Genomic DNA, 25,193 nt, shown 5'->3' with positions numbered 1-25,193 from the left:
CAAGTGACCAACGCACACAAACACCACAAGCTCCGGATGAAGAAGAGAGTGAAGTCGAGCCCGCTTCCGCATGGTCCCTCACCAACTTAGTTGCCGTTTATCTTATTATGTTTTTTCTTCTCTTACATCCAAAAATGAAGGAATTGACGAATCATCCCTACTCTGATTGGATGATTCCCACTCCATGCTAGAAGCCCTTGTAAGTTTTCCCACTCTGTTAGCAGACTGAAGCTTTGAATTCATCCTAGTTCATCTCAATTTATAACCTTCTTGCTTAGTATGTGAAGTGAAAGTGAAGTAAAATAAATTTTTTTATTGGTAAAATTAAAGAAAACTATCTATTAAAAAGAAAAATTCAACTGGCTTTTTAGTATGAAGTGAAGTTAAATATAACATGGTAGAAAAAAAATAGATGAAAAATATTTAAATTGCATTTGAAAAAAAATATATATATATTTTAAAACTAACTGGAAAAGAAATAATTGCGTCCCATACACCTGGAAATTGTTTTAGAGTGTAAAATATATTGATCCAGTTCCACTTTTTGGTTTGAAAGCCTTGACAACACTGTTGGCTTTTCCTGCCCTATGGCAATGGCTTTTGGAACTTAACTTTGTGGATTTGTCATCCACATCATCATCTACTAATTTAGTTATTTCAGTCTAATCCAAAATTGCTGTGTCAAAATAGTGAAAATTATTTTAAAGAGTCAGTTCTGGTGAAGAACAGGACCCATTATAGAAGAAAACAAGAAGCCCCATTTGTCAACTATATGATTGAGATCACCAAATTATAGGTGTACTATCCAAGGAACTCCCATCTATCCACATGGTAGAAACAGGCAACAGAGTTGGAAATGCTTCTCCTTTTTTCCCATAACTCTTCTTGTCATCAATAAAATTGTATTCTAGTTTCCTGTCAGAAAAAAGAATAATTCAAGAACAGCATATAAGCAGTACAGCTCATATAATCAAGAACATCCCTTATTTTCATTAAGAGCTATCATCTTATTAATTTCTTCTATAATGTTTATCCATTCTAATTGTATTTGCAACAAGATCTATTATATCACCATTCATTCCTGTTGCTAGAAGGCCTTTGGTCACCTTATGAATAGAAGATGAGGAAATACCTTTCAACTTTCATACCATTACCACCTGAGCAAGCATCCCCGAAATTGAGAGAGAGGTTCAACAAGGGCACTACATTCTGTGCACATTGCACCTCAAGCTAACGTCTTCTTGCCACATCCCACCCCCCTTTGGAAGCCTGATTCAGCATCTGACATCGTTATCAATTTAAACTGAATCCCAACATGGAATAGAGCATATTGAAAGATAAATCAGACACAAAACTCAATGATACAAAGAGGGATAACATATAGGTAAGGGAACTCCAGCTCGATACATGTTTAGTAATTATGAATTCATCACTCCATAATATCATGACGAGGACGCCCGGGGTAGCCGTTTAGCAATTTCCTGCCAAATAAGTATTTAATGAATATTCAGTTCCCATACTAGGAAGAAAAACATCTCCTTCTCCTCAATTGTTTAAAAGTAGCGAAGTGAAAATGGGTTTTACAAAGTATGCAGTAATGTCTAGTCCAATAGTTGGGATACGGAATCAAGACGATGATCTCACTAACAATCCTTTTTCTAAACCATCTGCCTCATTGATTCCAACCAACAAAGGTTTAGTCTAATCAACATATTTATTAGGAAGTTGTACAATCGTGGGATAATTTATGAGAAAATTACCTGAAAGAGCTGATTGATATTATCTGCTGTCTTTGCAGATGTCTCAATGAAGAACATCCTATTCTTCTCCGCATAATCCATAGCATCCTTACCAGAGCAAATAAAAACACATCACCATTTTTTAATCATACAACAGCATGCAATGTGCCAATTAAAGCTTCGATTAAGAAATATATTTTATTCATATAAAAGAAATGCAATGAATTCATATTGGAAACTTCGATGATGGAACTTTATTATAGATGAAAGAAGAATGGCAAAGGGAGAAACCAGTGTGATGACTAACAAAGGGATAGTACATACTTGAGCAGGGACTTTTCGATTCTCATGAAGATCAGCTTTGTTGCCCACCAAAGCCATTATGATATCAGGGCTCCCATGTTTCTGTAGTTCCTGAAAGACTTTCAAACTATCAATTGATTGAACAGAGACAATCTGGATTTTTAAAGTGCTAAACCACTAGTTGACTAAGAAAAATAAATTAAATAAAATTAGATCAAGTGACAGAAATAGAAGGTTCAACTCAATTGAAATATGAATATTCTGGACATATGAGAGGAAAACCCCCATAACCATCCAATATATGAAGAAAAACATATTCTAAACAGTTGTAGTAAGGTCTGGGTGGGAAATGATTAGTCGATAAATAAACTCAGGTCAAGGTTCTGACTGAAAGAGTATAGAGAAAACCTACTTTTCAACAGTTACATACTTTCATAAAGTGTATTAACGTAAAAGTTCTGCTAGAATATCATCATAATGGAAAATTAAGGTTCGAGGTCTCGGTTTCATCCAGGCCAAAAACCGAGATCCCGGCGAAACCATTCATTTTTGGATAGGACAACTCATAAAAACTCGGGGATGGGTTTCGTTGGCCATATGGCCATGTTAGCCCATGAAACTTGTTGTCTATCCTATTTTAGGCCTTCTAAACACAGTGCAAACATAGATTTATAAAAATCAAACCCAAAATGGTACTTCAACTTGGACACTAGGTTGGTAGTCTATGACGTTGATCTACCTTAGGCTATTCCACACAATATCTAGTACTTCTAGAACACATATAATACAATTCAAGTAAAAGTGTAAAACAACTTAAATGAGCATAAGGAATTAAAAGACATCAAAAAAGTGTCAGTCTTCAATCTTCAAGTGTTGAAGTTGATAATTTCTGAGATTTGGCAAGAAGAAGCACCAAAACACAGCCTTGTGGGGTTTTTCTTCACAACAGGGCGAGACAGGTGAGATCCAGCGAGAAAGGTAAGAAATCTCATCAAAATTGAGTTTTAAACATCCTGTGACTTGGTCAAGTCGAGTCGAAACTGAAAATTTAATCGAAATCTCAAAAAGGCACCGAGATTTTGAGCAAGATATTGTCATTTTCCAGTATCACCTATGGTCTCGACTTGCCAAAGCCGAAAAATAAGATTTTAGTGAGATCTCGCCAAGACCTCGAACTATGCGGAAAATGATTCCAAAGTAATGGTCAATACCATCATACGTGAATGTTCATAAAGTTGCCAAGGTTTATTTGGTCTCGATGGAGGGAAATCAGCTCAGCCATTATACATAACTTTCTTGAATATATTTAGAGATAGTAATCAGGCAGAAAGATTAAACACTAGGTCTCTGTCTAGTCCATAGGACTTGGACACTATTCCTGGCTTCCACTACCTTCAGGGATTTGCCTAATAGGACTTGGGCAGTGCTTGGCCCCTCCAGTAGCCACTACATTAAGCCCTCAATGACAACTCATTCGGTCATTGGACACTACTTTGGCAGCCTTTTCCCCTTTCAAGACCATTGGAGCAGCAACAAAATTCAAATGCCATCGAGACCTGGTCCCCTCTCATGGTTGCCCAAGTGGGAAAACACTACACCACCATGACTATCCCTCGCTAAGCAAAGTTTTTTTTTTTGGATGAATGATTAAATACATTATCAAGGAGGAGAGGAATATACAATGGGGAAAGGCCATCAAAAAAGGGGGGAATGATGTAGATGGATCGAACCACCCAAAGAACCAGCCCAGATCTGGTCTAATCTGGACCAGCCTTGGGCCAGTGGTGCAGCCAGGCTTCCAGCCTTTTGGACCCATCGAGCCAGCCTTGATGCAGCCCTATCAGCCCCAGCTGGATCCTCCAGAAGTCTCCAATTTTAGAACCATCAATCCAGATTTTGTTTCCATACTTTGACCCTCCACAGCAAGCCATTTATATCTCCATCGAGCAGCACTTCTCAGCCCAGGATTGACAGTTATATAAGGCTCCCTTTCTTGGAACTTCAGGCCAGCTCAGCAGCAGCCAAATCTCCATCGATGGCATCTTTTCTCAGCACAAAAGAATCTTTTAAAAGTTCTTTACACCTGCTCCTTTTTCAGTTCCATTGACTTGGATAGCTACCCTAGGATTAGTTTCTATTTTTTGTTCAAGATAGTTTCTTTTTTTTGGTTAGTCAAGTAGTTTCCTATTTGTAACTCAATTAGTTTCTTTTTAATTCAGTTTTAATTTCCAAAATACTCCTACTTGGTTAGCAAGTTTGAAGTTAGGAAGTTTAATTCCAGTTCTTAGTTTCTTTTTTGCTAGTTTCCTTTTTGATTTCTCTCATGTAAGCCTATAAAAGGAGGCACCCATGGATTGTAATGGGAAGAATTGATTAATGAATTTATTGAGTGAATACTCTTTGGCTGAAAGGCTGTTATTGAGAGGTGAGGTGCCTAAACTCTTGAGGGGTGTAATACCCAAAAACTGAGGGCTGAGATACCGATTCCTTTATCTTCTTCCACCCTTCTCAACTTCCCATCAATCCTATTTTCCTCTTCTTTATTTTTCCTTTATCCTTTTGAGTGTTGAGAATACTATATGGGCTGCTCATCAAGATATCAACCAGCAGCTTGATCTGGAGATACAAGACTACCTGTGGCAGCCATTGGAGGGCCATATCTGAGCAGGTTTTGAACCAGCCTAAGTCCTTGACCTGTGATTTCTGGGGATTTTCTCTTCACAACAGGGAGGACACTTGACCTGCAAAGGTTGATCAATAGAGATCTGGATCTCTAGTTCTTGAAATCTCTCTAAAGTTTCCTAATTGGTGGCATGAAACAATAACCTTCATTCCTCCACAATCAGCCACCCATTCTGGCCCCAATTTTGAGGGCTTGTTGAAGACCATAAGGAGGCCACTCAACCCAAGTTTGGTGGCCAACTGAGCTCTCTATCACCTGTTTCTGCAGACCATCTTTAGTTTACTAATTGGGAACTCTTTCTCAGATCTTCCAAACCTGAGTTCAGATTACAAAACCCTTTGGAGGGTTTGTTCAACCCCACAAGAGGAGCTATTGTCCAGAAGTTGAGTCACATCAGAGATCCCTACAGCCAACTGCAGACTCCTTCCCACTCCTAAATTTTGTGAGTTATTTTGGTCTACTAATCTATAAATCAAATCTGATAATTAGGTTGGGGTGTTATTATTGGGGTGGATTTGCCTTACGGTAAACCTACCTTACATTAGGGAACAACAAAAGGGGAATCAGCGGGGGGACATGAGAGAGATTGGCAGACTCTAGGAGACAACAATGAGCCTATTCCTTGGGGTATCTCTAACAAGATGATTGCAAATGCACCCAAGTTCACATCAAAATAGATGGCCTTCCAAATCTGTTCGAAACTCCATCCAGAGGTGGGAAATGGTAGCATAGAAGGCAAGTTTGCTCACTATATCACAAATGGAAGAACCACCAAACATCATATCAACCCATATCCATTTTCTGCATAAAGGGAGAGTGCTTCTGCTGGAAGGCCAGAAGGATTTCAGAACATTTTTCCACACCGAAGAGGAAAAGCGGCAAACAAAGAAGAGGTGATCGGTGTCTTTAGTGCCATTCCAGCAGAGGCAGAGGAAGGGGAAAACTGGAATGTGTCTTAGGATGAGGAAAGACTACGTGGGGCAGGAGTCGGAAAAAGCACTCCAAACAGTGAAGTTGTGGGCCTTGTGGCAGAGAATATATCCTTTGAACCAAATGATGTTATGCCAAGGGACAGTGGGGCTAGAAGAACGAATGTGGTTCCAAATAGATGCAGAGATGAGAAGGCTCGTGAAGGAGGGAAGTCAGATGATCTTGTCATCTCTTCCACAGTGCCAAGGAGGGATGGGGGGAGAACAGACCATAGCTCCGCAAGGGGGGAGGGGAGGGGAGGGCACCAATCACCCGAGGAGATAATGGAAGCCACATAAGTAGATCTGGGAGATCAAAAAAGTAGATGACTTTGGGAGTAATCAGATTTGAGAGGATGCCTAAAGGGTGCCATAGAACCAGCCAGAGGGAGGTGGAAGAGCCATTTCCAATGGTGTAAGAGATGGCACAAAGGGTAGAAGATCTAGAATTGAGGATATTTACGCCAGATCCAATAGGAGATAATGGAAGCCACAGAAGCAGATCTGGGAGATCAGAAGAGTAGATGACTCTCGGAGTAATCAGATTTGAGAAGATGATGCCTAAAGTGTGCCACTGAACCAACCAAAGGGAGGTGGAGGAGCCATTTCCAATGGTGTAAGAGATAGCACCAAGGGCAAATGATCTAGAATTGAGAACATTACGCCAAATCCAGGTGGCATCAAAAGAGGGGGCAGCAGTCCAAAGGGAGTCATGTTTGAGGGGAGAAGAGTAGACCCAGGATACCCAAATGCTATTTTCCTTGCACATCATGGAATGCATCCCCTTAAAATTGTTTCACACACAGTGTATATGGTGTTGTCATTGTTGTCAACACAATACAATACAATCTAAGTCAGCAGAGTAGCACAGCTGGCAAAGAGATGCGACATGGAATGTACTGAATGATATGGCAGTGATTTGGCAGAGTTGGCAGTGACAAACAACATATTGGAATCTTTGCAGTGCAAACAATGTACTGGCAGAGGGTTCTGAACATATGGAAGTTTGATAGTGTTAAAGAGGTTTCCAAACTCAAGTAGCATCATTACACGGTATTACAATGGTTGATAGCAAGTGTGACGCAGATCCATCATCGAAATAGGCTTGTTTTACTAGGAATAAGCCTAGGGATGGGTTCCATACATGTTGGGCCTTTGATCCCATATGTTTTGAGTGTAATAGGCCACTTTTATGGGTCTAAACTAGGAGCTTTAAGGTTGCATACGGGATTAACTAGTTTGTTTCCTTCTACATTAGTTTCCTTTTTAATTGGGTTAAATTTAAGTTGTAAGTCTTTGTTATTCCTTAGGAGTTAAGTTATTAGTTGAATCAAGTAGTTAGTTTCCTTTTTCAGCTAGTTTCTTAGTAAGTATTGTATTAGAAGACTAAATTAAGGCTTCCTTTTAAGGAACATTCTATTTTTAATTCCCTCCCCCCATCAACATTATAAATAAAGAAAAGGAGGCTCCTAAAGCTCGGAACGATTTTGACAAATTAAAGGCTGTTGCTATTGTCTTCTCCATGAAAAGTTATCTTGTGTTTGATCTAACGGAATTGGTGTTTGATCCAATTGACTCTCTGCAGTGTGAAGCCCGAGAGGTTCTTCTTCTCTCAACCATCCAAGGAGTTATAGCTCAATCCAAGCACTACAGGTACTTGAAACTATTTCCTCCATCAGTAAAAGAAAAAGAAAAAAAAAAAGAGCAACCCAGTGCACGAGGCTCCCGCTTCTGTAGGTCTGGGAGGGACAAGTGAATTTCCTCCCTCAGTCTGCCCAGAAATTCAGAAGCTTTTTTTTTTGGTGTTTGGCTGCCTGAAACAATTTCAGCCATCAGAATTGGCTGAAACTAGGATCGATCCTCCTTCCCATCTAGTAATCCACTCAACCCAATTTGCAAGTCATTCTGACCTGTAGTTTGTGAAACATTCAAAATCACCCTATCCTTGCCCTTAAGTGATTTTTTCCCAGTTTACAGACCTGAAACCAGAATCTGTAGAGCAGCCCTGATATCTATTGTTTCCTATGATATTTCTTCATGTTTATGGATCTGTTTAAAGACTATTCAGTACCTAATATACCCTTTACAGTTGGTTATATTCTAATTTCAGAAACCTTAACTTCTGGAACCGATAGCCCAGATTTCCAAAATTGATTTCTTCCTTAGTTCTTATCTGTTTTGTATTGCTGTTCTACCTTGGTTATTGGTCGTTCTTTGATAAGTATCCTGCAATTTGGGATTAGGTTGGCCTTGCCAATCCTAGTTCTACATTAAAGTGGCATAGGGAGCTTTGCACATGCGAATACAGATTCATGCTGATATATCCACTTTACATCCAATTTAAGCATGCCAAGTCGCAGAAATGGGAGAGGGGACAAACTGGAAAAGTGTAGTGCTTCGAGGTCCGCTTTTCAATGAAACTATAATCACCCCATTCCGAGTTTATATGAGGTAGATATGGCATGTTGCATATCACTGTGTAGAAAAGAAAAAAATTAGTGAATTCAAGCGTTTGTATCAGCACAAGTAAGCACCAATGATGTGGCAGCATCTGAAAGTCTAGTGCATAGTTCTCAAGGTCAGAGTTAGAAGTTGCATTCGTGTAATGGTGGAGCTGGAAGTGTTTGTCATGAGTTTCCAAGCAAGTTGTGGCAGTATTCACCAATTTAGGTACCTTGACACTCACTGTCTGCCAGTCCATCCAAAAATACACTCTTAGCTTTTGAGTCAAGTTTGGAACTCTTCTTGGAAGTCCCCTTGCCATTAACAATGACATTGTCATCCACAAATCATACACCAAGCTACCTAAGTGAATCTGCATCAACCTTCTCCAAAACACAAAATGTGATCCATCAACATAGGTGCTTTAGAAGTAAATGTCACGTACTTCCATCTTCAACCAATCAGATCACTCAACTATTGATCAAACTGTCACTAGCCCAAGCTCTGATACCAATTATTGAATCCCAGCTAACACTCAGAGGGGGATGAATCAGTGTCAGCTGGGACTCAACAAAAATGACACGCGCCTTTAAAAAAAAAAGCACTTTTTTTTTTCAACTAGGACATCTCTCATCAAGAGTCTCTCCTTGGATCATCAAGATAGGCTAAAGACTATTCATGTAAAGATTATTCCAAGTTCCCTATGCCATTCCACAAGACATTAGTTGTGGCTCAAACTACACTTCGGCCTAGGGTAGGATTTAATTGCAGCTGTAGATGTCATAGACTTCTCATATTCTATGATCACTTCCTTTTGGTCTTTAATTGCCTCATACTGCCACCTAGCTTCCACTAGTACCACTTGCCAAAACCTCTGTCCACCAATACTCAATATTAGTAAAGAAAGCCTCTAATTGTTAGTGAACAAAAGTTTATTTTATAATTTTTTAGTAGTATCTTTTCAATAAAGGATTGTTCACTTTCCCTTAAAAAATGGAGTCTCTTATAAGAAAACTTAAGAAGGAGCAGTCCCAAAGTCCTCACCGATGCTGCTGCCGCCGTTGTTGCACATCTTGATGTAGGGGAGTCGCTGGCCTCTCTATCCACGGCTTGCGAATCCCTTACCCCAGCTTTGTCTGATCAAGATGGCACCCTCCAGCTGACCGCCAAAACTTCCAATCCCACGATCAATCCTGATGCTGGTGTTCACGCTCCAGTCGACAATGTCTGCATCGCCTCTGTTAGCTCTTATCACTCTACAGAGGCACATGTCTTGCCCTTGGAAGGCGCCGCTTAGCTCGCCACTACCTTGTCTAATTCCCTGAAGCTGCAATCTTCAACTCCTGGAATTGCTCTGCAAGTTGACCCCCCTGAGTCTCTCCTCTGCTCCGTTACCGCTGCCGATCTCATGACTCCCTCGAGTCTGCCGGACTATTCTCACATTGGTTCTCAATCTGGCCCCTCTCGAGCTACTGAGAATTATGGTCTTGCCTGTCCTGCCGTAACCACCAGCCATGACTCTACCTCTTTGTTGCCTACTCCCCCCATCCCGACCTCCCCCACAACTTCCACTAGCCTTAACCCACCATCTCCCATTCATTCACTAGCATTTCTTCCCCTTCCCTCCCTTCCACCCCGTCTCCTGGGGCTCCAAAAAGAAAAAATCCTCCGCCTTTGCTTCCAGAACCTCCTTGCGTTCTAAATCCACCACATTTAATCTTAGATCAAATCCTCCAGCTAAGCCTCCATCTACCAAGCTTCCATCTCCTGGCCCTCACGCCGTCTCTTCTGAGCATTCGTTGCCTTCCCACTCCAGCTCTACATGACACCTTGGACCATCTGGAACGTCCATGGTCTCAATTCATTGGCTAAGCAAGCGGAGATCCGTTCCCGGATTTGCTCCTCCAAGTCCAATCTTTGCTGCCTTTTTGAGACTCAAGTCTTAGAGTCTAATGCTGCTCGCATCGCCGCAACTATTGCTCCTTCCTAGTCCTTCGCCAACAACTACCTCCATAGTCCCATTGGCAGAATTTGGATTCTCTGGAGCCCCTCTTACCTCTCCATCTCTCCTCTCCTCTCTCCTCTCTCCTCCTCGAACCAAGTCATTCACCTCTCTATCTCCCATACTTCTGATTCATTTGCTTCTTCTCGATCATCTATGCCCATCCCTCTTTGGTCTGATCTTCTCTCCTGTGCTCCCTCCTTTGACTCTAGTCCCTGGGGGATCAGGGGAGACTTCAATGTCCTCCGATTCAGTCACGAGAAGCATGGAGGTAACCCCGTTGACCCCCTTGCGGTCAATTCATTCAACGACTACATTGATGACCTTGGTCTCAGTGATCTAAGATGGTCCGGCACCAAGCTTACTTGGCATAACCGTGGAGCCGGTTCTTCTCGAGTTGCCTGTAAGCTTGATCGGACTCTGGTCAATGAGCCTTGGCTGGAGTCCTTTCCTTCCTCCCATGTTTGTTTCAATCTCCCTGGTATCTCGGATCATAGTCCCATGGATCTTCATGTTCTCCCCTTCTGCTCCTTCAGTCCTAAACCCTTCAAATTCTGACATGTGGACCTCCCATCAGGATTTTCTCCCTATTGTCCAAAATGCCTGATCCATCCCCATTCCCCGCTCCTTCTTTCTCCTTCTTGCTTTTGCCAAAAAGCTCAAATCTGTCAAAGCGGCCCTTAAGCTTTAGAACTCCACCTTTGGCAACACTTCCTCCCGTGTCTCCTCATGCCGAGACAAGCTTCTTCTCATCCAATCCAAATTTCAGCTGGATTTGCTTAACCCTGTCCTTGCTACTGAAGAGAAGGCCACTGCTTCTGAGCTTGCCTTGCTTCTTGCCCAAGAAGAGAGCTTCCTTCGCCAGAAAGCTCGCATCAAGTGACTTGATCTTGGAGATTCCAATTCAGCCTTCTTCCATCGTTCTCTCAAAGCTAGAAACAATTCTAATACCATTCCTAAGCTCCTTTCTCCCACTGGTACTGAGCTCCTCCTCCCTGAGGAAATCAAGTCTGAAGTTGTCTCTCATTTCTTGGGAATCTTCTCCCAGCCTCTTCTTCCTTCCCCCCTCCTATCCCCCCCCCCAATCGCCTCAATAAATTCGTCCCAAATGATCTTCTTCCTTCTCTTCTTTCCATTCCCTCTGATGAGGAAATCCTTTCTGCCATCCTCTCTCACAAGGCCAACAAAGTCCCTGGCCCTAACGGCTTCAGTATGGGATTCTTTTCCTCTTGCTGGAACATTATTCGTAATGATCTCATCCTTGCTATAAGGAGCTTCTTTCTCAACCCTTCCCATATCAAAGGGATCAATCACACCTTTCTCTGCCTCATCCCTAAAAAGGAAGGTGTTGAATCGATGAATGACTTTAGGCCTATTTCTCTCTGTAATCTGTTCTATAAGTTCATAGCCAAAATTTTGGCCAACAGGATTGGGAAAGTCATTGATTCTTTTGTGAGCCCTAACCAATCAGCCTTCATTGCTGGGAAGAGCATTGCTGACAATGTCATCCTCTGCCATGAGATTGTCAGAGGGTTTGACCGGAAAAATCACTCTCCCTCTGCTCTTCTAAAAATTGATATTCACAAGGCTTTTGACTCTATCAGTTGGGACTACATCCCTAAAGTCTTGCTCCAAATGTCCTTTTCCCCTTCCTTTGTCCACTGGATCTTCTGCTACATATCTACTCCCCGTTTCTCTATTTTAGTCAACGGTAGCCCTGCTGGATACTTCCCCTCTGGGCGGGGTATCCACCAAGGCTGCCCTCTCTCTCTCTCTCTCTCTCTCTCTCTCTCTCTCTCTCTCTCTCTCTCTCTCTCTCTCTCTCTCTCTCTCTCTCTCTTGGTTCTCTTCCGCTATATTCAGTCAGCCTCTGACCTCCACCTCATCTCCCCTATTCCTAAATGTAAATCCCTCTGCCTCACTCACCTTGCTTTTGCATATGACATCATGATCTTCTTCTCTAAAGCTGAATCCCTCTCCATCACTTTCATTATGTTTGCCCTTCATTCCTTTGAATCCCTTTCTGGGCTCTCCATCAATCTCCTCAAATCTAATCTCTTCCTCTCAGGTGTCTCTCCTGAGATTCAACCCATTCTCCTTGGTATTACGAGCTTCTCCTTGGGTTCCTTACCATTCAAACACCTGGGCCTCCCTCTCATCTCCTCTAGGCTCTCTGCCCACCATTGCTCCCCTATGCTTGGTCTAATCCGGAAAAGGCTCCAGCTCTGGAAAGGCAAGCTCCTCTCCTATGCTGGTCGGCTTGTCCTAATCAAATATGTCCTCCATTCTCTTTATCTCAACTGGTCTGGGATCTTTATCCTTCCTGCTTCCTTTGTCAAATCCATTGAAAGTCTCTTTTGTTCCTTCCAAAGGTTCCAACTCCTCCAAGTTTCTCCATCCTATGTCTTGGGAAAAGGTCTGTCTGCCCAAGTTTGAAGGAGGTCTTGGTATCAAAAGAATCAAGGAGGTCAACTCTGTGGGCATCCTCAAGCTTATCTGAAAGATTGCCTCTAAGCATCGGAGCATCTGGGTTAACTGGGTATACTCTTCTCTGCTTACTCACAACTCCCTTTGGACTTGCCCCACCCCCTCTGATGCCCCGTGGATTTGGCGGAAAATCCTTAGCCTCAGACCCCTTACCCTTACTGGCTGTTCCACCATCATTGACAATGGGCAATCGACCTCCATTTGGATGGACCCTTGGCACCCCTCGGGTATCCTTTGTTCTATTGTCACCCCTGGGATCATCTATTCCTCTGGTCTACCCAAATCCTCTCCTGTCTCCTCCATTCTTTGCCCTCTGGGCTGGACTCCTCCTCCCTCTCCCCCCCTCTTGCAGATCTATGGGCCTCTCTCCCCCCATTCCCCCTGGTCATCGAGGTAGGGAAGACAAATATGTCTGGCTTCCCTCTTCCAATGGGTTGTTCTCCTCTGCCTCTGCTTGGTCCTTTGTCAGATCCTCGGGTCCTATTGTTCCTTGGCGTAACCTAGCCTGATTCAAAGGCCATATTCCCCATCACAGTTTCACTACCTAGAGATGTCTCTCCAACTGCCTTCCTACGCAATCCTTCCTTATTCGCTGTCACATCCATGTCAATCCTGTCTGTTGCCTCTGCCCTAATGGTCAAGAGGATATCCCCCACCTCTTCCTCTCTTGTCCCCTCTCTTCCTTGGTTTGGAAAACGGTCCTAGTTCATTGCTGGCCTTTCCCTAGGTTAATACTTCCCTTTGATAGGGAATGTAATTGGGTTGATATGACATTCGTTGGCTCCTCCATCTGCGACACCATTGGTAAGTTCGCTTTTTCCGCTACAATTACTCATCTTTGGATGGAGCGTAACATTCGTAGATGGCCTTCCAACTCCCGATCCCCAGACAGGATTTGGAAAGCCATCTTCTTTGATGTTGCCTCTAAAATCCAATCTCTGAGCTCCTTTTGCTCTCGGCCAATCCCCTATTCAATCAGAAATGATCACATAATCTCTTCCTGGAGCCTTTTGTCTGCCCCTCCCCCCTCCCCTTGACCTGAACACCCCCCCCCCTATTTTGGCTTTGGCTGTTGGTTGCCTTCTCTTGGTTCTTGCTGGTTGCTGCTGTTTGTTTTTATTAGTTGCTTTTTGCTTCGCTCCCCTTGGGGTTGGCTTCTCCTTGTTGGCTTAAGCCTCCCCCCCTTTTTCCCCTTGTATTTTCTCTTCTCTTTGGGTATAAATTTATTTATTCATCCAAAAAGAAGCAGTCAAACATCTACATTGTAAAAGGCCCATTAGGAGCATGTACAAAAGCATAAAGAAGACACCACAAAAAATCATTTTCTGATTTTGTTGAATTTTCACAGCAATAAAGCCTCTGAATTCATTGCAGCCGCAGTGCAAAAGATGACTTTTTATTAGCCCTTTGCTTTCGAGAACCAATAAAGCAGGTTCAGCTAGGCTATCAAAACCCATCACCTTAAGCTCCATACAACTACCAGTGGAAATTTTTCTACCTATGGTTAAAGAATTGACCCTTCCATTTCCATTCAAACTGGCAAAATCATTTGACATCACTGGACACAAAAGACAAACACTCAGCCAGCAAAGCCCTTGGTACCAGATATATGACAATTGAAAAGCTTCCTTTAGCAAGCATCCACATGAAGAATCATACTTCTCTCAGATCTCCATGCAAACACATCAACTGAAGGAGATGGCTGACCAAGGCCCTCCGGCGCCTGCTACCATAACACCTACCTTCTCCGCCTCTACCTTGTTGCCATGTTCTTCATCATCGCGACTCTTATTGGTTTCATCATCTTCGCTTACGCCGTTACCGATAAGGGTTCCGGCCGATCAGTCTTGAACAGAGGATACCTGGATTACTACCTTTCTGACTACTCTGGTTGGCTTAAGGACAGGGTTGATCAAGATAGCTACTGGTCTAAGATCAGCTCATGTATTAGGGATTCCCATGTCTGTGCTAACATGGGTTTGGAGATTGGTGGGGTTCCTGAGACTGCTGATATGTTCTATTACAGAAAGCTCACTCCTATCCAAGCAAGTAAAATCTAACAACTCTGTTTCTCTCCTCTTTTTGCTGAACTTTCAGGGGTTAGATGGGTTTATCATTTGATCCAGCAAGTGGGTTTTTGTTGATTTGTGATTGTTCTTTTTCAGGAACTTTTTTTAGTAAGATTTGAATTATATGATTTGCCCGAGAATATGCCAATCCAGGACAAAAAAAGCATACCCTTTTATCTCTACAAAACAAAAAAGGGAAAATCTCAATTTAACCAAAGTGGTGAGATTTAAAAAGTTGCAACCTTACTTTTTTGCCCCCTTTCTAGATAACACTTTTTTCCAATGAAGGTAAATCTTGTCATTTCACATAAATATGGCATTAAATAACTTTCAACTTTTTGAAAACCCTTTTTTTACCCCTGCATTAAATAACTTTTGGGAATAATCAACAACAAACAAAAAAAACTAAGTCTTATCCCAACTAAATGGGGTTGGCTACATGGGATCCATGCAAATACAAAATATTAATAATATAAAATAAAGAACAGAACACATCAACAGTCAACACAACACCTCAATAAAAAACTAGTAGGGTCGACTACATGGATCCTTGCCCTACATTCGAGTTCATACTTGAGACAAGACCTAAAGTATGCATGCCTTTCCTCACTACTTCACCTATTGTCATTCCAGGTCTGGCCCTAGCTCTCTTAGATCCTTCAATCTGAATCAGATCACCCCTTACCAGTGCATCCCAAGGCCTCCATTGAACATAGCCATGCCACCTTATACGACTTTCTCGAGCTTATTATGTATCGGCGAAGCTCGCAAATCAGCTTTAACATGGCTATTCATTACTTTATCCTTCCTTGTGTTCCCACACATCCATCTCAACATCCTCACCTTTGCTACACTTATTAGTTTATATATGTGGCAATTCTTAACTGCCCAACATTTTGCCCCATACATCATAACCGGTCATATGCATTTTAACTATCTAACTTTTGGGAATAAGACAAAGGGGCAATTAAAAGAAGGTTACAACTTCAGTGAGAACAAGTAACACCCAACAAAAAAAAAAATTTACATGGGACTCATAGCTCTTCTTTCCTGTTGAACGGAAAATAACCAAAAGAACTAGAAGGAACCCATTATATAACCATGGAAGGGACTTGCAATTCCACACTTTCTAAGGACCATCATGGAGGGAACTATCTCATAACTCTAAAGGTTGCTGGCACTGTTGTAAGGCAGTTGCCCTGGCAACAAGCTGTAAATCTAAAATTAAGCCATGATATATCTGAGTTTGGCTCCATCTAGGCATATAGATGTTATCAGCTATATTCATCAGCATATGCAAAATCATTAAAACATCAAAGTGAGGAAATGCATATGATAAAATGTGTTTTGAAATCATAAAGAATTTGAAGAGAGCCAACAGAAAACATAATAAAATATAATTGGAATTTCCTCACTCCTCTGTAAATATACCTTAACCCAGTACTGAGCTTTGTTGAATGACTCTACACTTGTAATATCATAGACAATAACAGCAACAGCAGCTCCTCGGTAATAAAGTGGTGCCAATGCTGCATATCTGAAAAATAAATAAATAAACTGCTTACCAACATATCAGGTACATTAATAAGTGTACTGTCCTGTAAATCAAGGCTCCATTCATAGAAGAAAAATATTATTCACTTTAATGGCTCTTGGCATGATGCTTCGCTGTCTAATAAATAAAAAATAGTACATGATAAATCAAAAACCCAGAAGTTGACAGAGTGAAGGATTGAAACAAATGTAATTGCAATTCCTTACACAAATTAAAACTACACACAATCACAAAAATAAATTTAGCAAAATACCTCTCCTGGCCAGCAGTATCCCATATTTCAAACTTAACTGTGGTAGAATCTTGCAAGGCTATAGTCTGTGACAAGAATGAAGCTCCTACAGTCACCTGACCCAGTGTCAATCAACATATGTTAGTAACTTGGTGTAATAAGAGTAAAAGCGAAAAGCTGCACAGGGCTCTGCCGATTAATAGCACACAATTAACCAAATAATTTTACCCATAAATCAAGATGGCAATTTTTCTTGCACATCTTCAACTGATCTAGCTGTTACCTTAGATGTTGGGTCAAACTGACCACGGACGAAGCGAAGAACAATACAACTTTTTCCAACACCAGAATCCCCCAACAGTACCAGCTGCAAATAATTACGATGTGAAACATCAGTTTCAATTACAAAAAGACAACAAACTCAGCCTTATCCCAACTAAGTGGGGTCGGCTACATGGATCCAAGCAAAGACAAAATATTAAAATAATAGTAAAAAGGAAAGAACACCGCAACAACTACTCTGCAATATCCTACCAAATGTGGTTGACTACATAGATTATTGCCCTCTAAACAGCTCTATTCGAGGTCATACTACAGTCAAGACCTAAACTGCACATGTATTTTCTCATTACTTTTCCTAGGGTCATCTTAGGCTAGCTCTTTTAGCTGCTTCAATCTGAATCAGATCACTCCTCTGAACTGGTGCAACCCAAGGCGTCCGTTGAATATGGTCATGCCACCTCAAATTAGTTTCTCGAGGCTTATCTTGTATCGGGGGCCAAGCCAACTCTCAAATCTGCTCTAATATGGTCATTCCTTATTTTATCCTTCCTAATTTTTCCACACATCCCTCTCAACATCCTCATCTCCGCTACACTTAGTTTATCTCTATGACGCTTCTCAACTACCCAACTTTTTGCCTTATATATCATTGCCAGCGTACAACTATCCTATAGAATTTTCCTTTAAGCTTTAAAAGGATAAGTTGATCACACAACACTCCAGACACACCTATTCATTTTATCACATCCCACTTTAATTCTCTGTTGAATCATCCTCTATATGGTTGAGCCCGAACATCTAAAATAATCACTTTGCGGAATCTCTCTCTAATGCAGTTGCATTGGCTTGGCTGGACCGAACTGACACCCTTTGGAGGCCTAAACCAAGACACAGCGAAGCCAAATCTCTAGCCTGGCAAAGATTGGTAGGCTACATAGGAGAATATTTATGGGAGATTTTATTTCTTTGTTAATATTAATTTATTCTCTTTATTTTTAGGAAGTTGGGTAGATAAGTAGGGGATAATTTAGTTTCTATTTTAGTTTGTTTCCATTAATATGTTTTAATTTTTTTTTCTTCATGTAATACAATAGAGGTTTTAGACTTGAATATTGAATGAGAATAGGATTTAATTGAGTTTGCTCACATGGAGAGTGCTTGTGTACCTTTCTGGTTCAAGTGGGCAACCATTGCTACTCCTCCTCTTCTATGTTTTCCCTTTTAAACCATTAAATCCTCCTCTTCTATGTTTTCCCTTTTAAACCATTAACTCCTCCTCTTCTATGTTTTCCTTTTGAACCATTAACTAGCACACATTAGCAACCCTTCGGTTTTTAGATAATCTCACTCACGAGTTATTGTGCTACAACTGAAACCAAATCTGTTCCTATCGCTGCCAATAATTTCAGAGGCTAGCCTTTAATTCAATGCTTATTGTTTGGTGTCCCGATGGTTTAAAGTATCGGTATGTATCGTACCATATTGGCCGATATGTATAGGTATCACCCCTCACCGATACGATATATTACTATCGATACGCTACATGGAAATTTTAAAATATTTTTGCATCGATATGTATTGTATGATACATACCGATAATAGTCTATGAAAAATTAAAAATCAAGGTGAAATATACATTTTGGTATATATCGGTATCAGTATGTATCACCAATATATAATGATACAATACGATATGTACAGATATAGTGCGCCACGGTCATATAATAGCAAAAATGAGTCCTTTCTCAACTAAACACTATTTTTTTAGAGGGGTTTATGTTCCAAAATTGCTTCCAGATCTCTCTAACTTAAGAGGAAATCATAGTTGGGAATCCATATTACACCCATAAACAACTACAAAATTGGATTCTCAGTGCAATACTCTCCATTTTAATGTTTATGCATAATACATGTTATATATAGCTTTCTTTAACTGTTTTTTTAATACAAAAGTGTATAAAAAAAAATGTTTTCTATCCATTTATGTGCGTATCTTTAACGTATCACCGATACGATATGATACACTTTGATACGTATCTTAAGTATCGGCAACCGATACCGATACTTTAATCCTTGGGGTCCCTATGGTCTCAATTCAGTAGAACAAGGAATTACATTCCTCTAGTCAACCTGTTTCAGCAACTTAGTGGCCTGGATCGAGGGCTGAACAAATCGGGAAGAACTCTTCAGCTAGAATATGAGAATCAAAGGTTGAAGAAGACATAGGTCTTTGAAATTACAAGAAAGGACAACTAATGTTATTTGCACAAAACCCCCATGTTTTTTTATGTTATTCTATTTAACCCCACTCTACATGTTTGAATTCCAAGAATACCCCTCCCGTTGACCCGTTAAACTCCACTCACTTGTTTCCTTCTTTTATTGTTGATTCTCATAAATTACAATCCTGCCACTCTTTATGGATTTCAACCTATTTACAGTAATGCCACTTCACTTGTAAGCTTATGGTAATAGGGTTTAAAAACCTTATTAGGTTTGCTATGGGCCCACCCAAATACCAAATACCCAAATTACAAAGGAGTGGCAAATCCGTAATTTACCATAAGCTTACAAGTGAAGTGGAAATCCGGTAAATAGGAGGGAGGAACATATAATTACCTATAAAAGTGGGCAGTATAGTGAGGAAGAAACCTATTTGGCTACTATACTGCCCACTTTTATAGGTAATTATATGCTCCTCCCACTTTTCAAAATAAGTGTTTACAATGGATAAATCGTACCCATAGAAAAATCTAAAACGGAGATCCCCTCTTCATTCCTCTCGCCAAAATCATAGCCTCCATGTACACCGTCATAGCCTTTATGGTCTCTCCCAAATCCCAGTTTGTCCATTCAGATCAACCTCTATAATAATCTTTTCTCCTTGGCCAAAACCATGCAGTAGATAATCCATGTGTTCCCAAAAATGCAACTTGCTACTTTCGTCCAATCCTACTTGGGGTGCATATGCACCAATTATATTGACAACCTCTTTCTCCAGCACAAGCTTTGATAGATATAATCCTATCTCCAAATCTTTGAACATCAATCACTTCATTCTTCAAGTCTTTATCCACTACTATTCCCACTCCATTTCAATTAATTTTACTCCTCATATACTTAAGTGTAAAGTAATCCAACTCATTAGCTTTTTTACCCTTTCACCTCGTCTCTCGAATACATGATATATTAATACTTCTTCTTGTCATGACATCTATTAATTCTAGGCTCTTACACGGTAAATATTCAATGTTCAAAGATACAAATCTAATTCCACGAATTTTCTTTTAGAGTAGTTTCTTTACCCTGCAGTAGCGGGAGCCTCGTGCACTGGGTTGCTCTATGGTAAGTAATTTATTTACCCGCACCCGTCCATCGTGCTAGAACCCTTGCCTACTTTACACCACATCCAGACGCCAACGCAGTGCATTGCTTATAGGGTATGCCCTAGCATAAGGTCGACTAGACATAATACTAAAATAAATAAATAAATTATCACTTTCAGTTAAATTTTAAAATAAATAAATAAATGTTCCACCTTCATCCTATTATTTTTCCAGAACTGGGAAAAAGTGATGATAAGTGACAAAAATTAGTCTACCAAGTTGCAGCTCCCTAATGGTTTTTCATAACTTACGGCAAGAAAGATGGTCAAGGATTGCATGTACTTTATTCTTCAACCAATGATGACACAGACAGTAGCTTGGCATTCTTAGGATGGCAATTCTTTACTGTAGTTATATATGAAATTTTTTTCCCTTTTTTATCTTTTTTTTTCTCTTTTTCTCTTTTTTTTTTTTTGGGGGGGGGTGTGTGGAGGGGGCAGAAGGTGGATAAGCTACGGAAGGTCCATCCCATTAATAGCACACAGATGTGTATAAGCATAACTTCAGATCAAAGAAGTTCATTCACTGCAAAAAAAAAAAGTATCAAAACAAGAAGTACCAGAGAAAAAATTTGAGATAATTCAGCTCCTGTAAGATACTGTTCCAAATAAGATCCGCCCAATCATGAACAAACCTTGCTTTTTCCTCCCATCATAGAATTCGTCTACAGTGAATCCAATCCATATGTGACTTCACAAGCCCTTATCTTCAAACACTTTTCAAGTATTCTCAAAACTTTAAGTCAAAAGGGATTGACTACGCACTTGCTCCAAATCAGAATTCTAACAACCCTGAGTAAATCCTCTGTTTCATTTCTTCTTTTAACCTGAATGGAGGTGCTATACACTTAGCTATAGCATGGAAACCTCATAATTCCACAGGTGTGATGGAAACATGGAAGTCTGTAAAAATTGATCCTCAAGTTTTATTCTTCCTTCTGATTTTTGCCTGTTAAGTAGCAGTTTCCAACTCGTAACTTATACCCATGGCCTTGAAATTTAAAAGGGTCCTACCATACAAAAAGCCCAACCTGATGTAAATAAATACAAAATCATGCTTATTTTAGAAAAAATAAGCCTTAGGTTGAGATCATACTACAAGATCTCAGCTTCTCAATTTCGAGAGATCTCGAGATGAAATGGCATGCGAGACGCAAATAATATAATATCTGGACAGTGATTCGGCATCTCGGTGATATCTCGGCAAAACCTCAGTTATTTCGACTACTTTCGACCCAGTCTTGGATATCTCGACTAGTTTTGGCCTATTTGTGAAGAAAACTACCCCTATCTCCTATTTACACCTTTTTTTTTTGGCCAACTATTACCCAAAGAAGCTTAGAACAAGAGAATTTGTTGCTCGACAAAAACAAAATCTTACCCAGCTTTTGTGATTCAATCGGAGAAAAACTTGATTTTCCCTCATCAACAATATAGTGGTTATGTGATCTGGCCCACCAATTGTTTCAATACTAGGAATCTAGGACTCTAGGATGGGTAGAAGGTGAGTCATTCACTTGTATTGTACTACCGTTTACTCTGCTATATGTGGCTTGGAAAATATAATATAAGTGATTCAACAATGTATGATGACTAATTTATTAAATGGTTTATAATTTGATATCTTTTAATTCCTAAAGCATATTTAAGTTGCTTTAATTGAATTTTATGTGTTCTAGTAGTACTAAAGATCGTGTAGAATAGACTAGGGTAGTGATTGCATACAGCATGACAGTGTAAACTACCAACCTAAGGGGCCGAAGTCAAAGTACCATTTTGGGTTTTATTTTTTAAAATCTAATTCTTCAATTATGTTTAGTATGCCTAAAATAGGTTGGATGGCAAGTTTCAAGACTTAACTTGACCATATGGTCACTAAAACCATCCCGAGTTTTCCCGACAGAAAATACCAGGTATCACCGGCAAACACGTGGCTACTACTAAGTTGAAAAGAATCATACTCCCAACATCAGTTCAATTGAATAAGATTGTTAACTAACATAAAGTAAATCAAGTGGCTACTATTTTTATATATGTAGTTTAGTCATTCATTTTTCTTGTATTGATTGTCCATATCACTGATGTAGATCGTAGGAACAAGGCCCCGAAACCAGTTCAAACCGGTTGTGGTATTCAACTGTTGTGGGAGGCAGCCTGGTCTAGTGTGGCTTGGTTCTTGGTTCTTGCTTGGTTCAACCCAAGGACTTCTTGCATGGAGAATTGAAGAAGATTCCTTCCTGATTCGTGATCCCCATGCCAGTTGGATGAAGACAAGATTGAAGGTCAATATTGATTGCGTGGAGGTTTTCCTTTCAAGGCAAATTGAGCTGATTTTTAGGAAGCTTCCCATAATTTCAAGTGGGTCCAATGGCCAAATCATTGAGGAGTTTGACAGCTTTAATTAGTGCTAAATTTTACGAGAGATTAGTCCTTGCGTGGGGGATTTCATTGATTAATTTTTTTTCTTATTTTATTGGCTGCTTTATGTATTTAGTAGTTTTTATTCCTAGGACTTTCTAATTCAGCTAATTATAAAGATTTTATTTGATTAGCAATTAGTCTCCAATTAGGAATTCCTTTCCTTTCCACACAAGGAAGGATTCACTTGTTGTAATAGAATTTACCATTATAAATAAAGGACAAGGCTGATTTAAGCCAAGATTTAATGAATTAAAAAAAAAAAAATTGGTTTACTACACAAAAAAAAAGGTGAGAGACCTTGTGGGTGAGATGCCTAGGGAAGAGTGAGAAGCTCAACTCAACCTATCCCCTTTCCCCATCTATCTTCTTCTTCCCCTTTTTCCTTTACTTTTTCTGTTTATTTCTTCGTCTTTAATTTCTGTTACTAGTTTCCTGCGACACCATCAAATCTGGATTTCTGGACAGCAAGTCTCTTGGAGATTTTATCTCTACTAGAATATCGACCCTCCTATAGGCTTGGTTCTTGTCTGAACCATCTCCTACATTAATCACCAGCTCTTGTGAGTTCCTAAACTTCAGAGGCATCACAATAACACCACATTTTTTCCATTGCTTTCTACAATGTAACCCATGGAAAAACAGACATGGGTGTACCTTCCATGTCTCCCCTTATTTCCCAGTAGTTAGTCCCTCGCTCAACTAGTAATAATGAGATTGAAGGAACTAAGAGCCAAGGGAAGACCTAAAATGACCCTAGGAAAAGTGGTGAGGAAAGACATGCATAGCTTAGGCCTTGTATCAAGAATGACCTCAAAAATATCTGATTGGAGGGCAAGGATCCATGTAGCCGACCCCAATTAGTGGCGATAAGGCTTAGTTGTTGTTGTTTTAAAGTAATTAATATTCACATTATTCATTCCAAACCAAGGATCAACGGAGCGAAAAAGTAATCAGGTATCATTTTATCTGTTAACCAAAATGGAGGTAACAAAACAAAAAAAAGATCACCAAAATAATTACTATACCTTCACCCGTAGGTTTTTAGAATCATTTGCTCCAGCTCCACCGTTCTCATGATTCAAACCTGACAGCTGACCAGGAGTACTACCTACAAAAACAAACATGTACACATACTTGACAACAATTACTAGTACACTGAGGTTAATTGCAGTAGATAAAATCATCCAGAGAAAGATCCTAAGGAAATTTAGCAAGTACTGCTGACTCCAAACAATTTCTTTTAAATTTTAAGGGGAGAGAGAGAGGGAAACAATAGCAGCGCCGGTAGAACATATCAACCGCAATTTGATCATTCAGCTCACGGATTGCCATGGTAAGTCAACACAACAAACTTTGTATAGTGGTTTTTCCAGGTTTCTCACTGAATTGCGATGTTAGTATAAAGCAGAAAGCGAAAATTAAAATAGAACAGAAGTATTGAACCTGGAAGAGAGGAAGAGCAACCACCCATGGCGCAGCGATACCGTCCGAAGGTCCGATAATTCTAGGGCTCCAGAAAATAATCGGTGATCGAGGAATCTGGAGTTAGTGAATGTGTTTGTTGTTGGGTCTTCGTTAGGTCTGCGAGTGAAGAATGTATGGGAGGATGAGAAGATGAGATTATGGTGCTGGTGGTGGAGGGGTCGGTCCTCTAGTTCCTTTTGCAAGCTTCTGCTTCTCGCTACAGCCACGTCTTTTCTCCTTGAGCTGCCATTTAAGATACCGATAACGCACGGGCGCACGCAAGCGAAGCTACATCCTACAATCAACCCCAATTTAGCATTTATTTTCTTCCCATATAGTCTAATCTATAGTTTTTTTTTTTTTTTTTATACAAAAGGGAGAGAATTTTGACGACATTGCTGTAAGAAGGAATCCACACGCTAAACCAATGATAGTTTAAAGATTGATATCATTTTTTTATATAAGATTTTTTTGTGGGAAAAGTGCAAGAGATTGATATCATTCATATAAGTTGATATGGTCAAACTAAGCATGTTTCCTTTTTTTGAAATTAGCAAATGGAGAAAGTAATTGCATAACCCTAAGGGGGAGAGTATCAATCCATGAGTGGGAGTGCCCGTGGAAGCATCGTAGTGGTGAACTTTTTATCTTCTATAGGGGTCAAGAGTCAGTTATTTCGTAACAGCTTGCCTATGTCTGTGTGTTGTAGCCATGTTTTCTAAGAGGCTCATTTTTCTCATATATGTAAAAAATATAATCAAGGTTAAATCAAGCATATCATATATCAATAGACATGATGCATCAACACTGTCAAAGACATAGCACTTAACAAGGATCCTATATCCATGTTAGTTTGTCTTAATTGAGTCCATATCCAAAATATATAGTATGGATTAAATTATGAGATAATAAATATAAACACTGAACCAGCAATGGTTGCTAGAATTTAAAAGGAAATAAAAAATAATTTTGAATCACTTATCTTAATGCATATGGCTCCCTTTGACCTTAGACATTTCACTATATGTTCGATTGTGCTTTTTCATATTTGTCTTCCCTCACCTATATTTGATTAGTCAATTCCAATTGAAAGTCTCTTTGACCTATATCCTACTTGCCATGAGTGGTCCAAGATCATCATCTTTCATATTTCATTTTATC

The 25,193-nt window shown here is 40.1% G+C and overlaps 1 protein-coding gene across 3 annotated transcripts; it reads right to left on the bottom strand.

Moving 5' to 3' along the window:
• Positions 1–504: 504 nt before the first annotated feature.
• On the bottom strand, positions 505–24,361 carry LOC122058190 (ras-related protein RABF1). Of its 3 annotated transcripts, none has more exons than XR_006133704.1 (9): positions 24,012–24,358; positions 23,594–23,676; positions 16,764–16,847; positions 16,502–16,596; positions 16,125–16,230; positions 2,064–2,153; positions 1,761–1,847; positions 1,133–1,481; positions 505–915 (listed from the first exon to the last, which is right to left on the bottom strand). XR_006133704.1 is itself a non-coding variant. In XM_042620737.1 (9 exons), exons 1-8 carry the CDS (start codon positions 24,037–24,039, stop codon positions 1,443–1,445), a joined length of 612 nt encoding a protein of 203 aa, XP_042476671.1. In that variant the 5' UTR covers positions 24,040–24,361; the 3' UTR covers positions 968–1,269; positions 1,408–1,442. The 3 variants fall into 3 exon arrangements, 2 of the variants coding, with proteins under 2 accessions (XP_042476671.1, XP_042476670.1); XM_042620737.1 differs by lacking the exon at positions 505–915 and having other exon boundaries at positions 968–1,269; positions 1,408–1,481; positions 24,012–24,361; XM_042620736.1 differs by lacking the exon at positions 505–915 and having other exon boundaries at positions 968–1,481.
• Between the last annotated feature and the right edge of the window lie 832 nt (positions 24,362–25,193).

This window comes from Macadamia integrifolia, chromosome 12, assembly GCF_013358625.1.
Source record: "Macadamia integrifolia cultivar HAES 741 chromosome 12, SCU_Mint_v3, whole genome shotgun sequence".
NCBI lineage: Eukaryota > Viridiplantae > Streptophyta > Magnoliopsida > Proteales > Proteaceae > Macadamia > Macadamia integrifolia.
The sequence above is the reverse complement of the archived record's forward strand: the minus strand, read 5'-3'. Positions and strand labels throughout refer to the sequence as shown.